The 19,903-nt window shown below is 39.5% G+C and overlaps 1 protein-coding gene across 4 annotated transcripts in view; it reads left to right on the forward strand.

The window, feature by feature from the left end:
- The window catches only part of CTDSPL (CTD small phosphatase like), an 80,439-nt gene that overhangs the window by 44,423 nt on the left and 16,113 nt on the right, over nucleotides 1-19,903 (forward strand). Inside the window, exons 2-5 of one of the 4 annotated variants that reach the window (XM_030943892.1) lie at nucleotides 2,791-2,945; nucleotides 9,912-9,944; nucleotides 13,479-13,532; nucleotides 16,674-16,775. In XM_030943892.1, the coding sequence (XP_030799752.1) occupies nucleotides 2,791-2,945; nucleotides 9,912-9,944; nucleotides 13,479-13,532; nucleotides 16,674-16,775 (344 nt within the window). The remainder of the gene's footprint in view (nucleotides 1-2,790; nucleotides 2,946-9,911; nucleotides 9,945-13,478; nucleotides 13,533-16,673; nucleotides 16,776-19,903) is intronic. The other 3 variants (XM_030943894.1, XM_030943893.1, XM_030943895.1) reach the window with 3 other exon arrangements.

Below are 19,903 nucleotides of genomic sequence, written 5' to 3' on the forward strand. Positions count from 1 at the left end.
TCCATGTGCAGGGTTTGAGATGGGAAACGTCACTGGGGTGTCCTCGGTGCTGGGTAATGATGGTTCACAGTGTCTGGGGAGGAAATCACCTCCAGAAACTGAGCTTGGAACTTCTAACAGATGGAGGGGGAAGAAAAGAATTTTTTTTTTAACTCCATGTGCTGGATGCTGCTCAGACCTGCAGTTTGGATAACTCAGTTTAGCCTTCCAGTGTTGTTAGTACCTGCTCTCACCTATGAACTGTATAAGGAATGCCAAACCTTTTTAAGGTTTTACCCTCAGCATTTTTTTCTCCTTAAAATTTGCTGCCATCCAGAATGCCTAAATTGATGTTGGTAATTCAACATCAGTGCTTCTTTGCACCTTTATAGTTGTTATATTTGTGCTGTCACTGCTTCAAGGAGAAGAAATCCAGTAAACAGCACACAGATTGCAGGTGGCTCAGGGTAACTGAGGAGGGAGGAACTATTTTCCATGATGCACAACACTGTCAGAGTAGCTAAAAATGAGATATGGGTGCAAACATTTTCTGTGTGTACAGTACTTGTATTTTAACATAGCACAGCACATAAAACCTGAAAACTTCTGTTCCTTGCTGCATCCAAAACTATCATTTTTTAAGTCACTGTAAAGTCTCTATAATAGCTTATTAAAGAAAATCCTGTTAAAATAATATTTAAATTAGTGGAAAGACATATTTGAAACAGCCCTGTGTTGTGAATGGCAGAATTGTCAAGACTAAAAACCAACCTGAAGGATTTTTTTTTCCTAGTGAAATGTTTCCCTAAGTGAAGAGAGTGGCCAGATTTCAAATGTATGATTCTACCCAAGTATTCTTAGAAGGTTCGGACCAATCAGCATTTTTTGTCTAGAGATTTTTGAATGTTTATTTAGACAATTTATTGTCTCTTTCTATACTAAGTAGAGATGATACAAGTATTAGTTCTGGAGTGGTTTTGGTGTTCCCATTGATCTGTTGTGCAGCTGAGGCTGTGAGTTAGAAATCCAAGCACCCTGCTGTAATTGATACCTGCACTCAAATGGGATAATTTGCCCTCATATTTTTAAGCAGAGGCTGAAAACAAAGCAGAAATTATTAGCAAGGTTGCTGTGACAGTAGCTGTAGGCAGCAGGACACAGAGCATTGTTCCTCCTGTTCTAATTTCAGCATATTTCAATTTTTAATGTCGGAAAGGCGTTCTCCTTGCCAGGATTATATTGCACCTAACTTGCTTGTGCTGCAATACCATTTTTTCTGAGTGCTTTCAAAATGTCCTTCCCAACTGCCCAGGTATCCTTGGGGGATTTCTAAAACTGTGTTGTTGCAAACAGAACGTGACATTTTGAGAATTAGCCTTTGACTGTGACTTGTAGCACCGGTGGCCAGAGTTGTTCATGTGTTTTCTGTTTAACTGGAATATGGATAAGTGATGCTGGGTTGGTTTCAGTTTACAGGTGTTTTTTAAAGTAATGAAACACTTCCTTAAGCACACAGATCTCTGCACAGTGCTGAATTCATGCTGTTATCAGAGCACTTTTTAAAATAGTAAAAGTCTATAAAACCCATTTAGTTTTTGATATTGGTACACTTTGCTCTTGATAGCAATTAATAACTGAACCTGGGCAGTGCTGACAGCCTTCAAGTGGAAATGTATTTTGGCAAATATGGAAATGATGGGACTTACTACGAATTCCACTTAACCTCTAATTTTGGGTTGGGGAGGGGGTGGATTTCCTACCCAAAGCAGGAAAGAAATACTTCTAAATAAACATTATCTACAAGCATGATAATAGATCATTATATATTTGGTGAACAAATCAAGTATTACTTAAAACATTCAAAAACTTTTCTCCAACTCTTTTATTTTATTCTTTTTTATTTTAATGTGTATTCAAGAGGTTTTTCCTTAGGGGAATCCCTAGATGTCTTAGGTGCATTTCTTTTCTCTCAACTGTTGCTTTCAACTACAGCTTTCATTCTTTTAAAATGCTACACTTGCTCTCGTTCAGCTGTATGTAATTTTTTACCACTTTAGGGTTATTTTTATCCTGGTAGACCAGCAAGCAAGTTGAAAGTCAAGGCCAGGGCTCCTGTTTCTTGAGAACCACCCTTGTTGTTGTAGCCTCTGTGTTGTGTCTTCTGTCCTCCAGCAATGCTGTCAACCAGAGGAAACTCAAAAACATCTCAGAGATTTTCCTGACCCTTGCAGGACTTGTAAATGTTCCACACATGATTGTGTAGTTGTGTAGAAACACTACAGGAGGCATTTAGTGCATCTCTGGTTTTTAGATCTCTTTGCTTCCTCTGTCCAGAGATGAATTTTAGCAGTGAGGTATTTTGTGTAATTACAGTACCCACCTTGGATGTTACTGGGTCTCTGTGTTGTCTCAGTGTGATTATGCAGAGTTCCAGGATGTCACTGTGCGAGTCTGGCAAGGGAAAAAATGTGTTAAAAAAGAAGAAGAGCTGTCTCAATCTGCTGGAAAATCTCAGTAATCTTAAGACTTGATAAAGATTTCTGGGTATAGAAACCCTGCATCTTCAATTCAGTTGTTGTAATCTGGAAAACCAGATCTGTACCACATGAATTTATTTTTCTGCTGTGTGGTTTTGGTTTTTTTTTCCCAGTATCCCAGTATAATATCTGGAAAATCTCAGTAATCTTAAGACTTGATAAAGATTTCTGTGTATAGAAACCCTACATCTTCCATTTAGTTGTTGTAATCTCAAAAACCAGGTCTGTACCACATGAATTTATTTTTCTGCTCTGTGTTTTTTTTCCCCCCCAGTGTCCCAATGTAATATCAGCTTGAAGAAGCAGAGGAGTCGAAGTATCTTTAGCACCTTATTCTGCTGCTTTCGTGACTACAATGTCGAGCCACCATCCACCAACAGCACCAGTGCTCTGCCTCCTTTGGTGGAGGAGAATGGAGGACTTCAGAAGGTCAGGATTTTGTCTTACTTTGCTCTCATGTGGGTGGTTTGTAAGCAAGGATTAATTCTGCTTCCTAAGGTTTGTCCTGACAGATTTCCCTCGTGGGGAACAGCTGTGAGGTACAGGAAAAAAAAATTATTGGTTTGATGGTGGATTGGTAATACTGACTATTCATCTGTAATATAAAACTAATATTTCTGTTGTGGGTGTTGGCACTTTACATTCTGTATGCAACCAACATTTAAAACCTGACTAAGACACTAAAAAAAATGGAGACTTCTCATAAAATTTCAGCCGCTGAGTTGTCCCCAGCTTTGGTTCCCTTTCCTGGTTACAGGAAGGTTAAAATGTGTTCCACTGGAGCATAGTGGAACGTTCTGAACATAATTTTAAAGGATTTTTAGTGACATAAAAACAAATCAAAAGAATCATTATTATTTAGACTTTTTTTTTTCGTAAGCAGTCCACTTATATTCAATACATACTGAGTCCTGGGATAGCAGCTTCTGGCCATTATTTTCCCAAGTTATTAAGTTTTGTTTAATGAGTCAAGTGAATGGATGGAGATTTTAGATGCAAATACAGATAGAATACAAACAGTGCAATACAAATTCCTTCTTTATAAATCTGGTCACACTGAGAGCATTTGTGTTATGAACTGAAGAATTTCAGATCAATATGGCAAATCATGCCAAATTTTCCATGAAGTTTCCAGGACTCTGAGATTGCAAATGCAGGTGAATCCATGGTGAAGAATAATGGCAGAAATGGAGATGTCTCTGAGGTTTTTACCCTTGTGCTTTTCACACAATTTTTCATGTCTGATGCAGCTGATTCCTTCCTTCCCTCGCCCACTCCATTTTATTCTGGTTTGAATTCTGTTGGTTGTGTTTTGAATTCTGAAAACCTCAGGAGAAAGAGCCAGGAACTGTTTGGTGGGAGAGAGGGAAGGAGAGCAGATAAAAGTGATGGAGTTTTCTGTGTGGAGGTAAAGTCTGAACTGTAACAGTTCCTGCTGAAACTGCTCTCACAGAGGTAAAATGCCCTGAAAATCCTGCCAAGAGGAGGGATTGTACATGTATTTTTAGACTTCTCCTGCTAGCCAAGGTACATTTTGAGTGAAAGGAGGGAAATCTAGCCTGGATGTGCTGAAGGGAAAGCTGAGGATGTCTAACATGTATGCACACATTCATCTGAGGAAAAAAAATGATGGGAAGCTACTAAAATTTCCTTTCCACTATGCTGGGAAATGGAAAGCAAAAAGAAGTGAGGCTACTGGCAAAACTACAGCTGAGAGAAAATGGGACTTCAGTAGAAACAAAAACATAAAAGCAAGTTTGGTTTTTTTTGTGTAGAAAAACATGAGTCAGAATGGTCTGGAGTCAGTAGTGTCCAGATTGCATTTTGCAAAACAATTATTTTCTAAATATGTCTTATCCCTTGAGAGATTGCATGGGTGTCCACACAGGTTTTCATCCTCACTCTGTGCTGCTGCCTCACTGAGCAGTTCTGGAGCTGTGCAATACTTGTACACAAGACCAGGACACAAGTCACAGCATTCCTAAAATGAGCAGATCAAAATCTACAAGATTTAAAAAAAAAATCAAAGAATATATTAAAGAGAATTTAATTAAAGAGTGTTTTCTTCAGCTGAATGAAAGGCAGTCAGATACTCATATCTTTTTAGAAGAAATCAATATAGCTGAACTTTCAGGTGGTTCTTGAGGTAAAATAAGTCTGTGACATTGCTATTTTAAATTCAGTGTTAAAGATTAATCTCTATATGTGTTTATACTGTTTTTATTTTGAGTGCTAACACAGTGTAAGTAGGAAATCTTCTAAGGAAATCATAAGAGCACTGAAGACTTTTGAATATGTTTGAATATTGTTGCACTGTTGGGCTGGTGATTTTTACCAGGAGAGTTGTTTCAGAGCTGTGCAGGCTGCTTGAATTTGGTGGAGTTACACTGAGCATCTTGTCTAGATTCAGAAATAACAAAAGTGGGGGAAGCACCAGTGGGCCTTGGATTCTAAATTGGTGAAATGAAATGTCCAGGAATGACAAAATTGCCTCTCAGGAAAGAAATGAAACCTGACAACCCGCTGCTTAAATTCCTCTGCTGTTTCATTAAAGCTCTTTTTTTTGCATTAGTTTCACTGCCAGGTAGGAATTGTTTAAATTCTGTTAAGCTGCTGCTCAGATTGTCACTTGGTTAAATCTGCTCTCTCTTCTGTGTTTTATTAATTATTTATCACATCACTGTTCACTTCTGGCTGGGCCCAGTCAGTTCATGTGTTGTGACCCTGTCTTTAAAAAATGGACAAGGAAAATTGCACAGTAATGTCAAGCAGTTACCACTAGAAATGAGTATAAAATGGCTTGGAGGTACTTCCCTCGTGTCTTTGCTGTTCAGTGGAGTTGGTACATGAAAACTGATGATAAAGACTTCAGAGGAAGGGAAGGAATGGGGGAAGCTTCTGCTGGTTTCACTGGAATTCAGTGTTCTGTGTTGCTTCTGGCACATTCTGAAGCTGATGTGATAAGCCAACTTCCTTCTAATTAGGAATCTTGATTTTTGTAAATGCTGCCCTGTTCAAAAGGAGGGAAAGTATTTTATGAAGTAGTTGAAAACACAGCACTGAAATTTTGTTCAGAATAATTGGGATGTGTGAGACAATTCTTATTGTTGTTATTATTTGGCTCTAGTAGAAAAAATGAAATCAGTGCTTCATGTGATGGTGCTTGACATGTCAAGTGTTCTGTCACTTCTTCATGGGGTTGGAAGAAACACCAAATTGAGCATGGTTTTGATTAAACAGTTACTTTCAGTGCTGAATTCTGTTCTGTAAGTGGGAAAAAAAAAAAGCCCAAAAACTTCTTTAAAGTATTGAATTCTCTTTTAAACCTTCTACTCACAGAGCAGCTGCTTGTCCAAGTGTGACTCTAATACTGGTAATGAATGGTCCATTCTGTCTCTAAAGTTTCAATACAACATTTTTTTCAATAATAACTTGTATTTACTGAAACTGTGGCATACTTGTTTTCCTTCAAATGCAGCAGCTATTCAGCAGAGCAGAAGATGCACTGTGAGATGTGATATCTGTGGGTATATCAGCCTGCCTGCAGCTCAGATGCTGAGCCAGATGTGTTACTGGGAGCCCAAAATATTCAGCCTCATGAACTCCTTTATAATATTTTCCTGTCTCCTCTGCAGCAGGCAGCTCCCCAACACCTTCCAGCCACTGTATTTCTTTTGTTTAGAGTGTTGGGAGAGAGAATTGTGTTTTGTTTTCTTTGGGATAAATTCAAATCTCAGTTTCCATTCTTCAGTTAGCAACTTGACTCAATTTTTGTATTTTCTGCCTGTAAGTTTTTTCTTCTGGGTAAGTTTGTTACCTGACTTTTGAGGTGTTTGTGGATGCAGATTTCATTCATTCAGACTTGAAGGGGGAGTCCAGATAAACAAAGGTGAGAAAAGCAAGATGCAAACTCTTTTGTTCCCTTTGCTTTCAGTCATGGTGAATGAGGGAGCCCTGACAAGTCTGTGGGCACTTTGCCATTCCACTCCCAACCCACTCCCACTGGAGTCATCCTTGCTTTTGTTTCACAGCAAGATCCAGGTCAGGCAGATGGCTCCAGTTAATGAGGTGAAGCATGAATGAGGAAAGGGATTTTTACACTTGCCGGGTTTGAGGAGACGTTCTTGATCCACATGCAATAGAGAAGAGGACAGAATTAAGAGGAGGATTTTTCCGGGGGCAGCAGCTGCTCCCTCTGCTTTTCCTGTCACTGAATTTCCACCTCACTCCAAAAGCTGTGGCTCCTTCTCCTTACTGCATGATGCCATCATCTCCCAGGTGTATTCCTGTCACTGAATTTCCACCTCACTCCTAAAGCTGTGGCTCCTTCTCCCCGCTGCATGATGCCATCATCTCCCAGGTGATGTTGGGAAGCTGTGTAGATGCCCTGTGGTCGTGTCTCCAACACTCTCCTCTGCTTCAGGGGTCTCTGTTTATAGCACAGCACAGGGAAAAGGAACTTCTCTCTGTCCCTCATGAGTGTGGCCCAGCAAAATGAGAAAACAGCTTGGAGGGAGCACGTTCTTGAGGTCAAAGTAGCATCTGCTTCGTGCTGGAGACCTCAAGGAGCAGCAGGAGTGTCGGCTCTGTGATGGGGACATCATTAATGACAGGCTTGCTGAGCAGAGGTGGGAATCTCTCTCCATGTGGAGGCAGATAGATGAGATTGATGTAAATCATTGCTCTTTGTCTCCTGCTTAACCTTGGCTGATCAGAGCAGGAAAATTTCACCTTTGGTTCTGTTGGTCACCATCGAGATGTGGTGTGGAAGGTGTGTTTAGAAAACAAAATCTCCTCTTCATGCCTATTCACAGAATTCCCAGAATGACCAGGTTGGAAGAGACCTTCAAGATCATCAAGTCCAACCCAGCCCCAACAGCTCAACTCAACCCTGGCACCCAGTGCCACATCCAGGCTTTGTTAAACACACCCAGGCATGGGGACTCCACCACCTCCCCGGGCAGCCATTCCAGAACTTTATCACTCTTTCTCTAAAAAACTTTTTCCTGCTATCCAACCTGTATTTCCCTTGGTGCAGCTCAAGGCTGTGTGCTCTGGTTGTGTCAGTGCTGCTGGAGAAAGAGCCCAGCCCCAGCTGAGCACAGGCACCTTTCAGGAGCTGCAGAGAGTGATGAGGTTCCTTCCTCTCTTTGCCCACTCACTCTGACCTTCTTTGCTTCCCAAAAGTCTTTATTAAGAGACAGCTTGAGAGTTTGTCAAATCATTTAAGTGTCACATAATAACTGTACTACTGTTTTAAAGAACCTGTCATGGTCTAGAGCAAGCTTTGTGCTAAAGAAACTAATAGGATAAATCTGTTCTTTCGGTCAGCTTCTTCTCCAAAGTGAAACAGCTCCTTATCTTTCAATACAGACTGCTCTGAAAAAAAGCAAAATATGGTGGCCTGTCACTTGGTGCTCATTGAGGCCACACATGACCATAGGCAGTGTTAGTGAGGAACACAGTGCTGGAAATTGTTGTTTCAAAGTAAAAATTATGCAGCTAAAGGAAAAGATAGGATTTATCATTCCATCTGTATATAGCATGGAAAAAATAAAACCCATTAAAAAAAAAACTAATTTCAATGGCTGGGGACAAATCAGTTCCTGGGTTGTCTTAGGGATACAATAGGGAAATCTTGGCATTCTAGGAACAGCTTTGTTCTGTTACCACCATCAGGAGCTCGTGGAAAGCCTTCAAGAAATGCAGTCATCTGTCATCTCTTTCAAACTCTGCTGTTGTGACCCATTTTCCTTCCTGTTCCAAGGCATTAGGAAATGAGGCAGGACCTTGTAAGAAGTTTCCCAGAGCAGGCTTGTTTTTAAGAAGCATTTGCCTGTTCATGAATACTTTTGCTTTCCCAGCAGACTCTTGCACTTCTTTCTGCTTGTTTTTCCTGTTCTCATCTCTCTTACTACTGTTTTGATTTTTGCATAGGTATTTCCAGGGTTTCTCTTAAGAAATTTGCTTGTTTCCCTCTTTTTTTTTTAAATTTAATTTAAGAAATTCTTTGAGAGAAATTAAGCAAACAGTAATGCAAGTCCTTTAGCAACTTTGGGTTTGGGTTCCCATGAAAGTCAGTTCCACTAACAGGACATTAATATACTGAATTATATTTTTTTTTTTTGTATTCTTATTGCTGTTACCCCGAGGAAAACTTGTATTCTTACCAACTTTTGTGTGTGTGTTTTTCTAGAAATCAGGTACTTTTTTCTAGTGCCAAGTTTTTGATAATTCATGGTAGTTGCTGCTCTCTAGTTGTTCCTTCAGCTTCTCAGGATTTTGGGCAAACTTCAGTAAAAAAATTCCTGCTGAGCAGCACTAAAAAAGAGCACTTTAAAAATAATACAGAATTATTTCTGTTTGTCAGTGATGTGTCAACACTGGTAGTCTTGAAAACAAATAAGCAGGAGGCTTCTTCAGCTGGAAGAGGCTGTTCTAGAATTGAAAACAGCCCTTTCAATATTTCTCTGCTGGAGATCAGAGCCTGTGTTGCCCAAATATTAAAGAATAAAATCATCTGCCCAAGCAACATCTATGCTAGAAGGATCAGCTTCCTTTTTTTCTATGTGCTGTGCCCACCAGAAAATAAAGTTGGTTTTGAAGGATTAGGGGGATGAGAAAATAGAGTTCCGGCTTCAAAAATCTCTTAGATATTTGAGTGAGAGTTTGAGAAAATAGAGTTCTGGCTTCAAAAATCTCTTAGATATTTGAGTGAGAGTTTGAGTTGAGTGAGAGTTGCCCGTTTGTGCCAGACTTTGTCCATTTTGGAGCTGTCCTTGTTTCTGGATGTCCAAGGATGAGAAGGAAGGATCAGGTTGGCCAAGAATTTCCTGCCTCCTCCCAGGTGTAGGGCAAAAATGAGACCATGGGAGCAGCACGGGCACTGCTGGATGGAAAAAGTGGAATTCCTTGGATTAGTTTAACATCATTATGTCCTTCTCAGACATTCTGCTCTTGCCTAAGTGAAAATGCTGTTTTTTCAAGTCAGTTTTCTCAAATGAAGGTGGGTTCAAGGAGTGGGGTTCTGCCAGGCTCTGGCTCAGCCTCTTGCTGCTGCAGTGCAAATTGACAAATATACCCATTGGTAGATCTTAAAGCTGAAAAAGTTCCAGTAAATACAGGTACTTCCTTATTGTCATCTCTTATTAATCATAGCATGGGTTTTATCAGTCCAGTCTCCTAAAAATCATAAATGGCAGTATACTAACAGATCATTTCAGCAACTAAAATGCAAAATACTGGTTTTTTTGGTTTTTTTTTTTACCCTGGTTTCTTGAATACTTGGAACTTTTGGTTTAAAATGTTTGAGTGCTACATTTACTGCTCCAGACCTTTGTTCTACCCTTTAAAAGCCATTACCCTTACAGTGATTTTTTTTTTCTTTTTCCCCAGGGTGACCAGATGCAGGTCATGCCTATACCAAGTGTATGTATTTTTATCCCTTTTTCTTTTAATAATTTTCATGACTTTTGCTTTGATTCATTTTATGTTGCAGTCTAACAGGTCTGTTTTGTGTTGCATGTTAACAAAAGGATTTTATGTTCTGTCTGTAATGTTGTATCCCCAGAGGTGAAGTGAACTGCATGTCTTCTACAGGGACTGAAAGAAGAGTTTGGGTTTTATCTGGGTTTCTTCTGAATTTTTAGCATTTTGAAAACACATGAGGTAGTCTGAAAATTATTTATTTTAATAGAGGCAAAAGGTGATTCATCATCATTATGTGAGACACAATTACAAAAACCTTTTCCTCTCATTTTCCTCTATATTCCAGTTGAAAAGAAGAGTTGGAAACTGCATAATTGATTTGAAATAAGTCACATTTAGAAAACAGAGCACACTGACTGTTGCTCATCCCTGCACTTGTTTGAGATGATGCTCTTGGTATCAGCTGCTGCTTTATGAGCCTCAGTATTTCTGTTTATCTTCCCTGGATTAAACTTGGAATGCTGTTTGGCATCTGAATTATTTTTCAAAGCTAAATAAAAGGAAGAAAAAAACCAAGTCCTTCAAACTGAAGCTTTTAATTTAATTAGTTTTAACCTTTTTTGGTCAAAAAGCTGCTCTTTTTTTTACAAGGACGAAGGCTTAGGCTTTGTAAAGCTGAAAATACTTTTTTTTTTTTGAGCTCCTGTGCTGTTTACAATACTTCATCATTGCAGAGTTTCCCAGCAAACAGCAGTGCTGATGTGTGGAGATAATGACCCAGCCCTCTTGTTTGAGATATTTGGTAGCTTTTAAAGACCTGGATATTCCCCAAGATGCCATTCTTTATCTTCTTTCCCTTCCTTCTCACGTAGCCCAGCATTCCAAATCCTCCTGTAAGAATCCCCCTGTCTGTGCTGCAGTGCAGCAGTGCCAGGAGATCCCTGGGACTGGGCACATCTTCCCTCTTCCAACAGCTTTTCTTGGGTTTGAGAACTGTTGGAAATTCCTCTTTATTGCTTACCTGTTGTTTCTGGTGTGGCTCATGCATGGTGTGTATGCAGGCAGGCATGGACATGCATGTGATTTGCATTTCTGCAAGTCTAGGAATAGAAAAACCTCAAATGTAAATCAGAAAATACTGATTTCCAAACTACTTTTCTTTTTTACATACCTGCCAAATTCTGTTAGGTGACTGTAGTTGCTCCACTAGGAATTATTTGAACATGAAACATGTCCTGGCTGTGCTCTGACCTGGAATAAAAACCTTTCCCAAGAGTGACTGTAGGTACTAACAGAATAAGAATTCAATCAGAACAAAATTTTGGAAGGATAAATGAGTAGAGCTCTGACAGGTACAGAAATTAAATCAGATGCTTTGTTAGAACGCTGTCTTTGCAATGTTAAAGCAGTGCTCTGTTAGATTTGGGCAGTGGTAGGAAAATGAATGATTCAAGAAAGGACATATTTTTTTTTTCCCTCCTTTTTTTATTATTTTTTTTAAGCTCAGCTGTAATTTTGCAGACACAATCCCAGCACTAACAAGGCAGTAAAATCAACTTATCCCTGCAGTCATGATGTAGAGTTCTGAGCAAGCAGGTGACTTTAAACACTCCTTCCCCATCTCCAGTGCTGATGCTTCTCCTTGCAGCAGGACAGGGCAGTGTTGTCAGGCAGCCATGGCCCTTGGGCACTGCTGTGACATTTACTCCCAGGATCAAAGAGCTGCTGCCTCTCAGGAACCAGCCAGCAGCTCTGTGTCATCAGCTAAATAAAGGCACAAGGGAGCTGCACATGCAGGGAGTGCTAGGAAGGAAAATTCAGGCTTGTGTTAGGAAAAACTCCTAAAATTCAGTGTTGCTCTGCTGCTCTTAGGAGGGGTGTTGACAGCTCTAATTTTGTGTTTCAGACCCATTAAGGCAGAAATTCTTGATTTTCTGCTACCTAGGGATGAGAAGTGGGGCTGTGTGAACTGCAGTGTCTTGTACAAACCAGGAGAAAAATCTTCTGAGCAGACACAGAGCTGGGTCACAATTCAGTGGACATTTACATTGGACAGGGCTGGTTGCAGATGTCATCAGTTCAAGTGTTCAGAGGTTTCCTGAGTGGCTCTAAAAAGAGCTCTGCCCACTCCCCACTTTCAAATTGAAGCCTCCAGTCAAAATATGAGGATTTCTGGAGCTTTATTGTGCTTTTTTATTGTGTATTAAACCTGGCATTGTGCTGAGGTCACCTGTTTGAAAGCTTCCATTGCTTTATGTGCAGTTTGCATTGCTTTTATTTGCATTTATGTGTGCAGTTCAGTGAAATGGATCTTCTGCTCAATCAGATTTGTCCTGTATTAATTGAACTGAATTGAAGAGTTTGACTTAATGTGAATTTTTGCTTGGTTATTGATAAAGATGACTGCTAAACAAAAAATACTCCAGCTTCAAGTTAGATGCTTCAGGAAATAGAAACAGCGTTACTTTGGAGTTTTTTAAAATAAGAACTTTACTGTGTTTGTAACTCGTATTTTGAAACTGTTTCCAGTTAAGGCATAGGTTAAACTGCAGGATAATTGATTCTTTTCCTTATACTGCAAAATTAATTATTTTTAGGGCTGAAATAAACACAAAATTTTTAAAAAGGCAAACCCAAAACATCCCCAGCTGACACATTTTGATAGACCTGATGACAAATGTAAATGTAGCTCAGGATGCCTGTGTTTTCATGGATTTTATTCAGCTTTATTTGGAAAGGATATGGTAGAGAAATCATAAAATCATACAGTGGTTTGTGTTGGAAGGAACTTTAAAAGATTATCTCCTTCCAGCCCCCAAATCAAAGTAGACCCATAGCAGCTTCACTATTTTATATTCTTTTGAATGAAGATGGAATTCTTTTGAGTGTAGGTGGAAATACAAAGCCATGCTTGTACAACACCTTAAATGAGATGTTGTCAAACTTCTCTTAGAAAACTCTTAAATGAGTTGGAGTGTCCACTTTTGTTCAGCTTAAAATTCCACTGTTAAAGAGTGGTATCAAAATTATCCCTCAGAATCCCTGCAGGAGTTAAATCCTAGCACAGGGATATTGGGGGTTTTTTTCCATTTGTCCTCACCTACATTAGCTAAATCCTTATTATAATTTTTCTAGAAGAAATTTTGGGAGCTGCCTGCTCCACAAGAGGAGCTGGCATCTTCTGGCAGCTGTGTTTTAATTAGGAATAATTTATCTTCTGTGAGAGTATTTCTGCACATAGCTGCTGGGAGAAGCTGTTAGCCCTGCAAGTGCAGCCCAGAGTGTGAGCAGAGGACACAAACACCAAATTAATGTGCTGCACTTGAGCTTAACAACACTGCCAGAACAGAGAGAATAAAAAAGGCTTATTAATTCTGATACCTGTGGGAAATACAGGCCTACAGGGAGGAGAGCTGATGGTTGTTCTGTACAGTGAATTTCTGCAAGATTTGTGTTGACCAGCTGTTGATGCTTCAACCAAAAGTCCTGTTCTCTTGCCGCCACCATCCCCTTTTTTTTTTGTTTTTTTCTTAGGGAATTTACTATTTCCACGGGACTGAAGCAGTGCAGCAGTCGTTCCACTACAAGGTCTGTTGAGCTGATGAGCCCTGAGACCTGGCTGGAATGCATAAATCCCAAACAGTGACTAGTTTAACTTGTGTACAGTTTGTGTCTTGTGGGAATTGAAGAGCAAACCAGTGGGATGCCACGTGTCATTTTTCTGCTGAGTTCTGTGGAGGGCTTTGTGCAGCCTTTGGGGGAGTGTTGCATAGTAAATATGAGTTGCTGTTAGCCACAATGAAATATTCTTAATCATCTCAGATGTCTTTAAAGTGATGTGTGTATAAAAAAATAAAAGACATTGTCAAACTTCCATAACTATTCACTGTTAACTCTGATGGAAATCTGGTGTTTAGAACTCTTCTTGGGTATGTCTCCATTAGTGAGAAAATTAAAACACAGTGTTGAGTAATGCTTGTTTCTGACTAAAAGCTTTGCTGCCCTTGACAGGTGGAAATTGCTTTAGATCAGAAAGCTTGAGCAGCAAAACAAATGGGCTGATACTTTGCATACAAATCCTTTCAAATTCCTAAAAGCCTCAAAAATCCCACCCTTGCTCCCAAGTCCTTTAGCTCCATTAGCTCAAGTTGTGAGCTGCTCCATTTAGCAGCCTCACAACTTGTAGTGGCTTCAGCTTCAGAATTATTTCCTTTTCCCTGTTATCAAAAGGTGAATGTTTTCACAGTTGAGGGCAACAGAATTGCAATTTGTGAAATGGAAAATTCATTTATTCTGATCTTCAAAAGTGTGAACTTAAGGAAACAAGATCAGATTGAACTCAAGATGCCAAAGCTTGTGGGAGAGTTGCTTGTGCCCTTGTTAGATGAAGTTTGGTCAGAAACTGCACATGATCTCCTAAAGCAGTGCTGCAGAGGGAGAGGAGCTCCAGCAGTGACCAGAATCTCTGTGGGTACCACAGGGGAATTGTGCCTCTCCCAGGCACTGCTTTTGGGAAAGCAGAGGTGCAGGTGGGTGAAAAAAAACAAACAGATGCAGGTCACCTTGCTGGGCATTCAGGGAATTTGGGCTCTCAGAGATGAAAGTTCTTGTATTTTATAGTCTTTGGTGTGTGTCCGTCCTTTTCTTGATGACAAATGCAACAGTTTGCAGCTAAAATTAAAGATATCTGTGGTAAGACGGCGCTTGTATTTTTCATACATGCATTTTTATTTGGAAGAATATATAGTTCCATATATTTTCCATAGATACAGATATTTTCAGTTTGATCAGGAATTCACATAGCAGAAGGAATTTCTGGCTTTGAACTGCTTGTGCAGATTAATGTAGTCAAAAATTCAAAGGAGATAAGAGTTTTGAGTACAACAATAAACTGAGCTATTTTTTTTTTAAAGAAGTATGTTTAAGGTTTCTTGGGATGTTCCTACCTTTTTCATCTTTAAAGACAAGAAAGAAGTATTGGAACACGGGTTCTGAAGGTTACTGTTTTTAAATGGGTCAAATTTTTCTTTCAATAAGCTTTTACTTTATTTAGGTTGCAAGTTTGGATCCTTCTTAAGATGAAAAACTGAGGTGGAGAGCTAAATACCTTTTAGGCTTTGAATAGGAGGAAAAAACCAAAATTCTTTAGGTCTGGTCCTAGCTGCCAACAAGCAGAGGTGGAACTGAAGCAGCTGTGGGGCTGTCCATAACCTAGGCAGGGTGTTGTATAATTTCCAGCCTGCTTGGGTGGCTGTGCAGCCTTTGCAGGCATTAGGCAGAGGCTGGTTTAATTGCAGGGTCATTGACAGATGTGTGCTGAGAGAAATGCACTGACAAAAGTGGTTTTAGGCAGGGCAGCTTCCAGTTTGGTGGCTGAGGGAACTGTTGTCAATGTTAATTGTAAGGAACTTAATTAATTTCAGTGAATGCGCCTAAAAATCCCCCAAGAACTCCTGCTTTAGCTAAAACCACTTAATTTAAGTCCAGAATCTGATTTGTTAGGTGCTTCATGGAAGAGTTTATTAGGCATCATTGGCCAGTATCTATCAAGGTGACATTTGAATTCAGCCAGTGGTTGATGATCTGTCCTGGCTGCTGGAGGGTGGCCCTGCCTCACCTGTGTCATCCCTGCCTGCACAGGGATGGCCTCAAATCTCTGCCAGCACCTCTGCAAAGAGCAAACCCATAAATAAATGTAAGTGATAAGTGACAAATCCTTATCAGAGCAACAGTGAACAGATAAAAAATAGGAAAAGAATGGAGTTAGAGTTGTGTATCCATGTCTAAATTAATTTAATTTCCTCTCTGTCTTAAGCTTCTCCCTACTGATGCTTTTCTATAAAGCTAATCCTTTTCTTTCATCAAAAAAACCCCCGAGTGGCAGCAGTGTTTCAGCTCCAAATGGAAGCATTCTCTCCCATTTCTGTGATTTCAGAAAGTATCCAGTACCAAAATCTAAAGCGACATATTTCTATTGCAAACTGGGGTGTTGAAGTGGGAAATAATCCAAAGAATATGATACTGTCTGCATTGCTTTCAGAAAAAATTGTCAAAATTCATGGGATTGGTGCCATTTTTAGTAATGGCAGTGTGCTGTAGAAGAGCCCAGTTCAGGTTCTTCACTGCAGTTTTAATCCCTTGACTGGGAGCATAATTCACATGGAAGTTGATCATCACCCTCCTAAGTGGTAAAAACAAGCAGTGAAGACATGTCCTGGAAGGTAAAATTAGTAATGCTGTCTTCCATCAGGATGGATTCCTTAGTTTCAGCATTTTTCATGGCAAACAGAAATAATGATTTGTGCAAATGTCCATCAGCCTGATATGGCTGCAAATGGCATTGACTGGAAATAGGATAACAACAGCAGCCAAACCAGACATTGGGAAAGAGCCACTGGAAAAAGATGTTGTATCAAATATCCTGGTTTTATGATTTATTTTTTTTTTAAGATAGTGGTGGTGTTTTACCATTTTCATTTCCAGTGCTTTGGAGGTCATTCTAAGCAAGTCTCTAATTTAAAAAAGAAAAGTCTGTATGGGTATTGCAATTGCATGAGCCATTAATATCCATACATAAACTTGGGATGAGCCCAGAAAATCATTTGATTTCAAGTCATGTATTCCAGCTGCCAGTAATTACTAGAATAGTAATGTTGACAGAAGGGGTGCCCCTTCCATAGAGGTTTTACTTTTTTTTTTGTTGTCTTCCTCTTTTCTTTTTATTTATAGCCACCAGCTAAATACCTCCTGCCAGAACTGACAGCATCAGACTATGGGAAGAAGTGTGTGGTCATTGATTTAGATGAAACTTTAGTGCACAGTTCATTTAAGGTAAGTAAATTCAAAAGGGATCTCTTGCAGCTTGAATCTGTCAGTGAATGCTGCAGGAACTGTTAAGCCTCTTAACACTTGAACTCCTCTTACATCCTCTGCCTGGGAGTCCTCATTGCCTCTCCTGTGATTATTCATCCTAATTTAGCTCTCAGGGGAGTAACAACAGAGATTGCTTTTTAAATTTTATTTTATTTTATTGAGAAAATCAGACTGACTGCAACAAGGCCTGGAATAGGTATTGACTTCGGGGCTTTAAGTATTCCACCAAAGACCTGGGTTTTGGACAGCTGCAAAATTTGTTGCTTTGAAAATAGCAACAGATGCTTTGAAGTTTTTTTTTGCAGTTTAAATGATGGCATAATTAGTGTAGGAGAATGGAGAATCAGCACAGTTTTGTGCTGGGTTAGATGTACCTTTAACCAGGAGATTTTGGGCAAAAATTTTGGGCCCTTCTCTCTTGCTGGAGGATGTTGTTTTCCAGGTCAGGCTTCTGTCCTGATCACAGCAATTGTTTGTAGGGATTTAGTTTGCAGAGCAGGAAAGCAAATACCATTTAGCTGTTGGTGGTGAGTCAGTCATCTTCAAGAAGCAGCTTCTGTAACTCTTCAGAGTTCAGCATGTGCTCAAGGTACTGTTTCTTCAAAATACTGTGTGTTTTTCCTGTTGTTTAAGTGGGGCTGAAATTAGGAGACTTCAGAAATACAAAGAGTCTAAATTGGCTTGGGGTACTGATAGCATTTCTGATTAGTACAGCTAATACTGATAAAGCATCTGCTGGTTTTATACATTGATTGGAGAATTTATAAGAATTGATCATGTTATTTTACTACTCCCAAACCAGATTAACCACCCTTACAGTCTTCTAGCTGCTTGCACTCCATTTTTCACTGGAAGCATCAACTCCACTTTTTTAATCCTTCACTTGTTCGTTGCCAGTATTTAAAATGCAAACTTGTAATTCATGTTGTGGTTAGAATTTGGCAGCAGCCTCTCTTTATTGACTTAAAGAAAACCTTATATGGAAATACTAGAACAAATATTCCTGTGCCTCAGACTGAAATGAAGAAATTTTTTTTCTCTGTCTTTGTTGTGCCTGATGGTACAGAATAATTTCTGGTGTACAGGAACCTCCAAGCCTCAGTGCCATATTTGTCTTCTGAAGCCAGACTGAGCTTGCTCTAGAGAACTTTTCAGGGAGATAAAATCCACAGCTGGATTGGGAAGGGAGGAGCCATGCCTTCTTACTTACACAAGAGTCAAAAACAAGAAGGGAAAGCTGAATTTAAAAGTCTGATTGTGTATAACAAAATTGAAGTGTTAGGCTTATTGTTACCTGAAAGGTAAAAATACAATTTTGCTTTCTGAGTGCTGTGGGTAATTTTGTACTGTGATTTTTTTTCCCGGTTTTAAAACAAAATGAGATTCAGTTTAAGGGTTATTAGTTATTTTTTAAACCATTTTAAAGAAATGCATGTTTAATGGTTGACACAGTTGCAAATCTCTCTTGTAGGACTGAGATTTGCAGAGTGTTTCTTAGAGGGCTCCTTTTAATCCTCCCACATTCAAATGACATTTAATGGGTATTTAAATGATGTTGAGTAGATATTTAAGAAAAACCAAAAGATTTTTCTGCTTGATGATGAGCACTGAATAATGTCTTGTGTGAGGGAAAGACAACTGGTCCTTTTTTGTGTGAGGTCAGTAGAGTTGGGCAGATGTTGGAGTTTCTGCAGAATTGGAGTTTTAGGGTGAAAATGGTGTTATTTCAATATGAAAGCCTATGATTGGGGGTGTGTAAGAGAAAACCAAGGGCTGAAGGAAATTAATTTAGTTGTTCAGTGGCTGGCACTGTCCAGTGGTGCTGTCTGGGTTTTGTTTCATTAAGGGAAATTCTTCAGCTGAATTGAGACCATTAATTGTCATCAAAAATAATGATGCATTCCAGCAGAGCAGAGGTTTGAACACCTGGGTGCACCCTGCTCTGCCTGGATAGTCAAGTTACTTTTGTAGTTTTTTATTTTGTAGGAGTTGGGGGGTATTTGGGGGGTTTTTCTTCCATTAAAACATATCTGCTCTAACCAGGTAGGTCCCCACTTAAAAGGTGGAAAAGCATACATAAACTTGAGAGTTTTAGTACAAAAAGCTTTATTTAAAGCACCTGATACTTTAGAATTTGTAATTCTGTTATGAAATAGGCTTCGTATTTCAAATGCAGATTACATGTTTTTTTGACACAACCAGAGAGGCAGAATATTTAAAGTGCTCTTTATGAAAGCAGCAACATCTGAGGGAGGGTAATTCTCATCTTTTTATGCCCCTGCATATTTGTGAAGCTTTAAGGAGGTACTGGTCTTTCATGTTAGGTGCATATTAAAGGAATAGAGTTTGGGGTTCTTTGGCAAGAGTAAAAAAGGAATAGATAGACAGGGTAGTTATCATTCCCATCATGAAACAATAATAGAAGCAAAAAATAATAAATTATTCAATCAAGGAGATGTAAACACGGTTTTGTATAAAATGTATTAAACCACATGCAAGCCTGGAATGTAGTCCTATTCAAAACTGGCAGTGAAACACCTTTAGAACATTTAAAATGCTGAAAGTTTGGGGGTTTTTTAATACCAAAGTTCTAACTGAGCTGAAGATTTTCAGTGGAATTCCATTCCCTTCTTCCAGGCTCTGTCTCTGTGCTTCCCACTGGAGGCAGGGACATGTTTCATGTGCCCAAAAACCTCTGCCCAGCAAACTGCTGCAAACTTTTCTCCTCTTTTCCCTCCCTGAGGAGCACAGAACTCCAGGCTGTGCTCCTTCCTTATCACCAGTGCCAACAAGAAAGCAACAAAATACCTGAAGTAGAAGTGGGGGAAGCAAACTGGGAGTAGTTTAGTGACAAAGTCTGAGGCTGAGTTTTGTTAGAAAAAGCCAAAGTTGCTCACACTGAATGTGGTTTTCTCTGGCATCTGGTTGATGTTGCTCCTGCTAGGATTAAATTCTGTAGAAGCTGTAGTTTTTTCAGTGGATTTCAAAACCTCTGCAGCTTGCAGTGACCTATCCTTTTTCTGCTGCTGCTGCTGCAGAGTGTTTCTCTTGCTGAAGGGAGTCATGCATACATAAATCCTTCAAGT

Source organism: Camarhynchus parvulus, chromosome 2, assembly GCF_901933205.1.
Source record: "Camarhynchus parvulus chromosome 2, STF_HiC, whole genome shotgun sequence".
NCBI classification, from domain to species: Eukaryota; Metazoa; Chordata; class Aves; order Passeriformes; family Thraupidae; genus Camarhynchus; species Camarhynchus parvulus.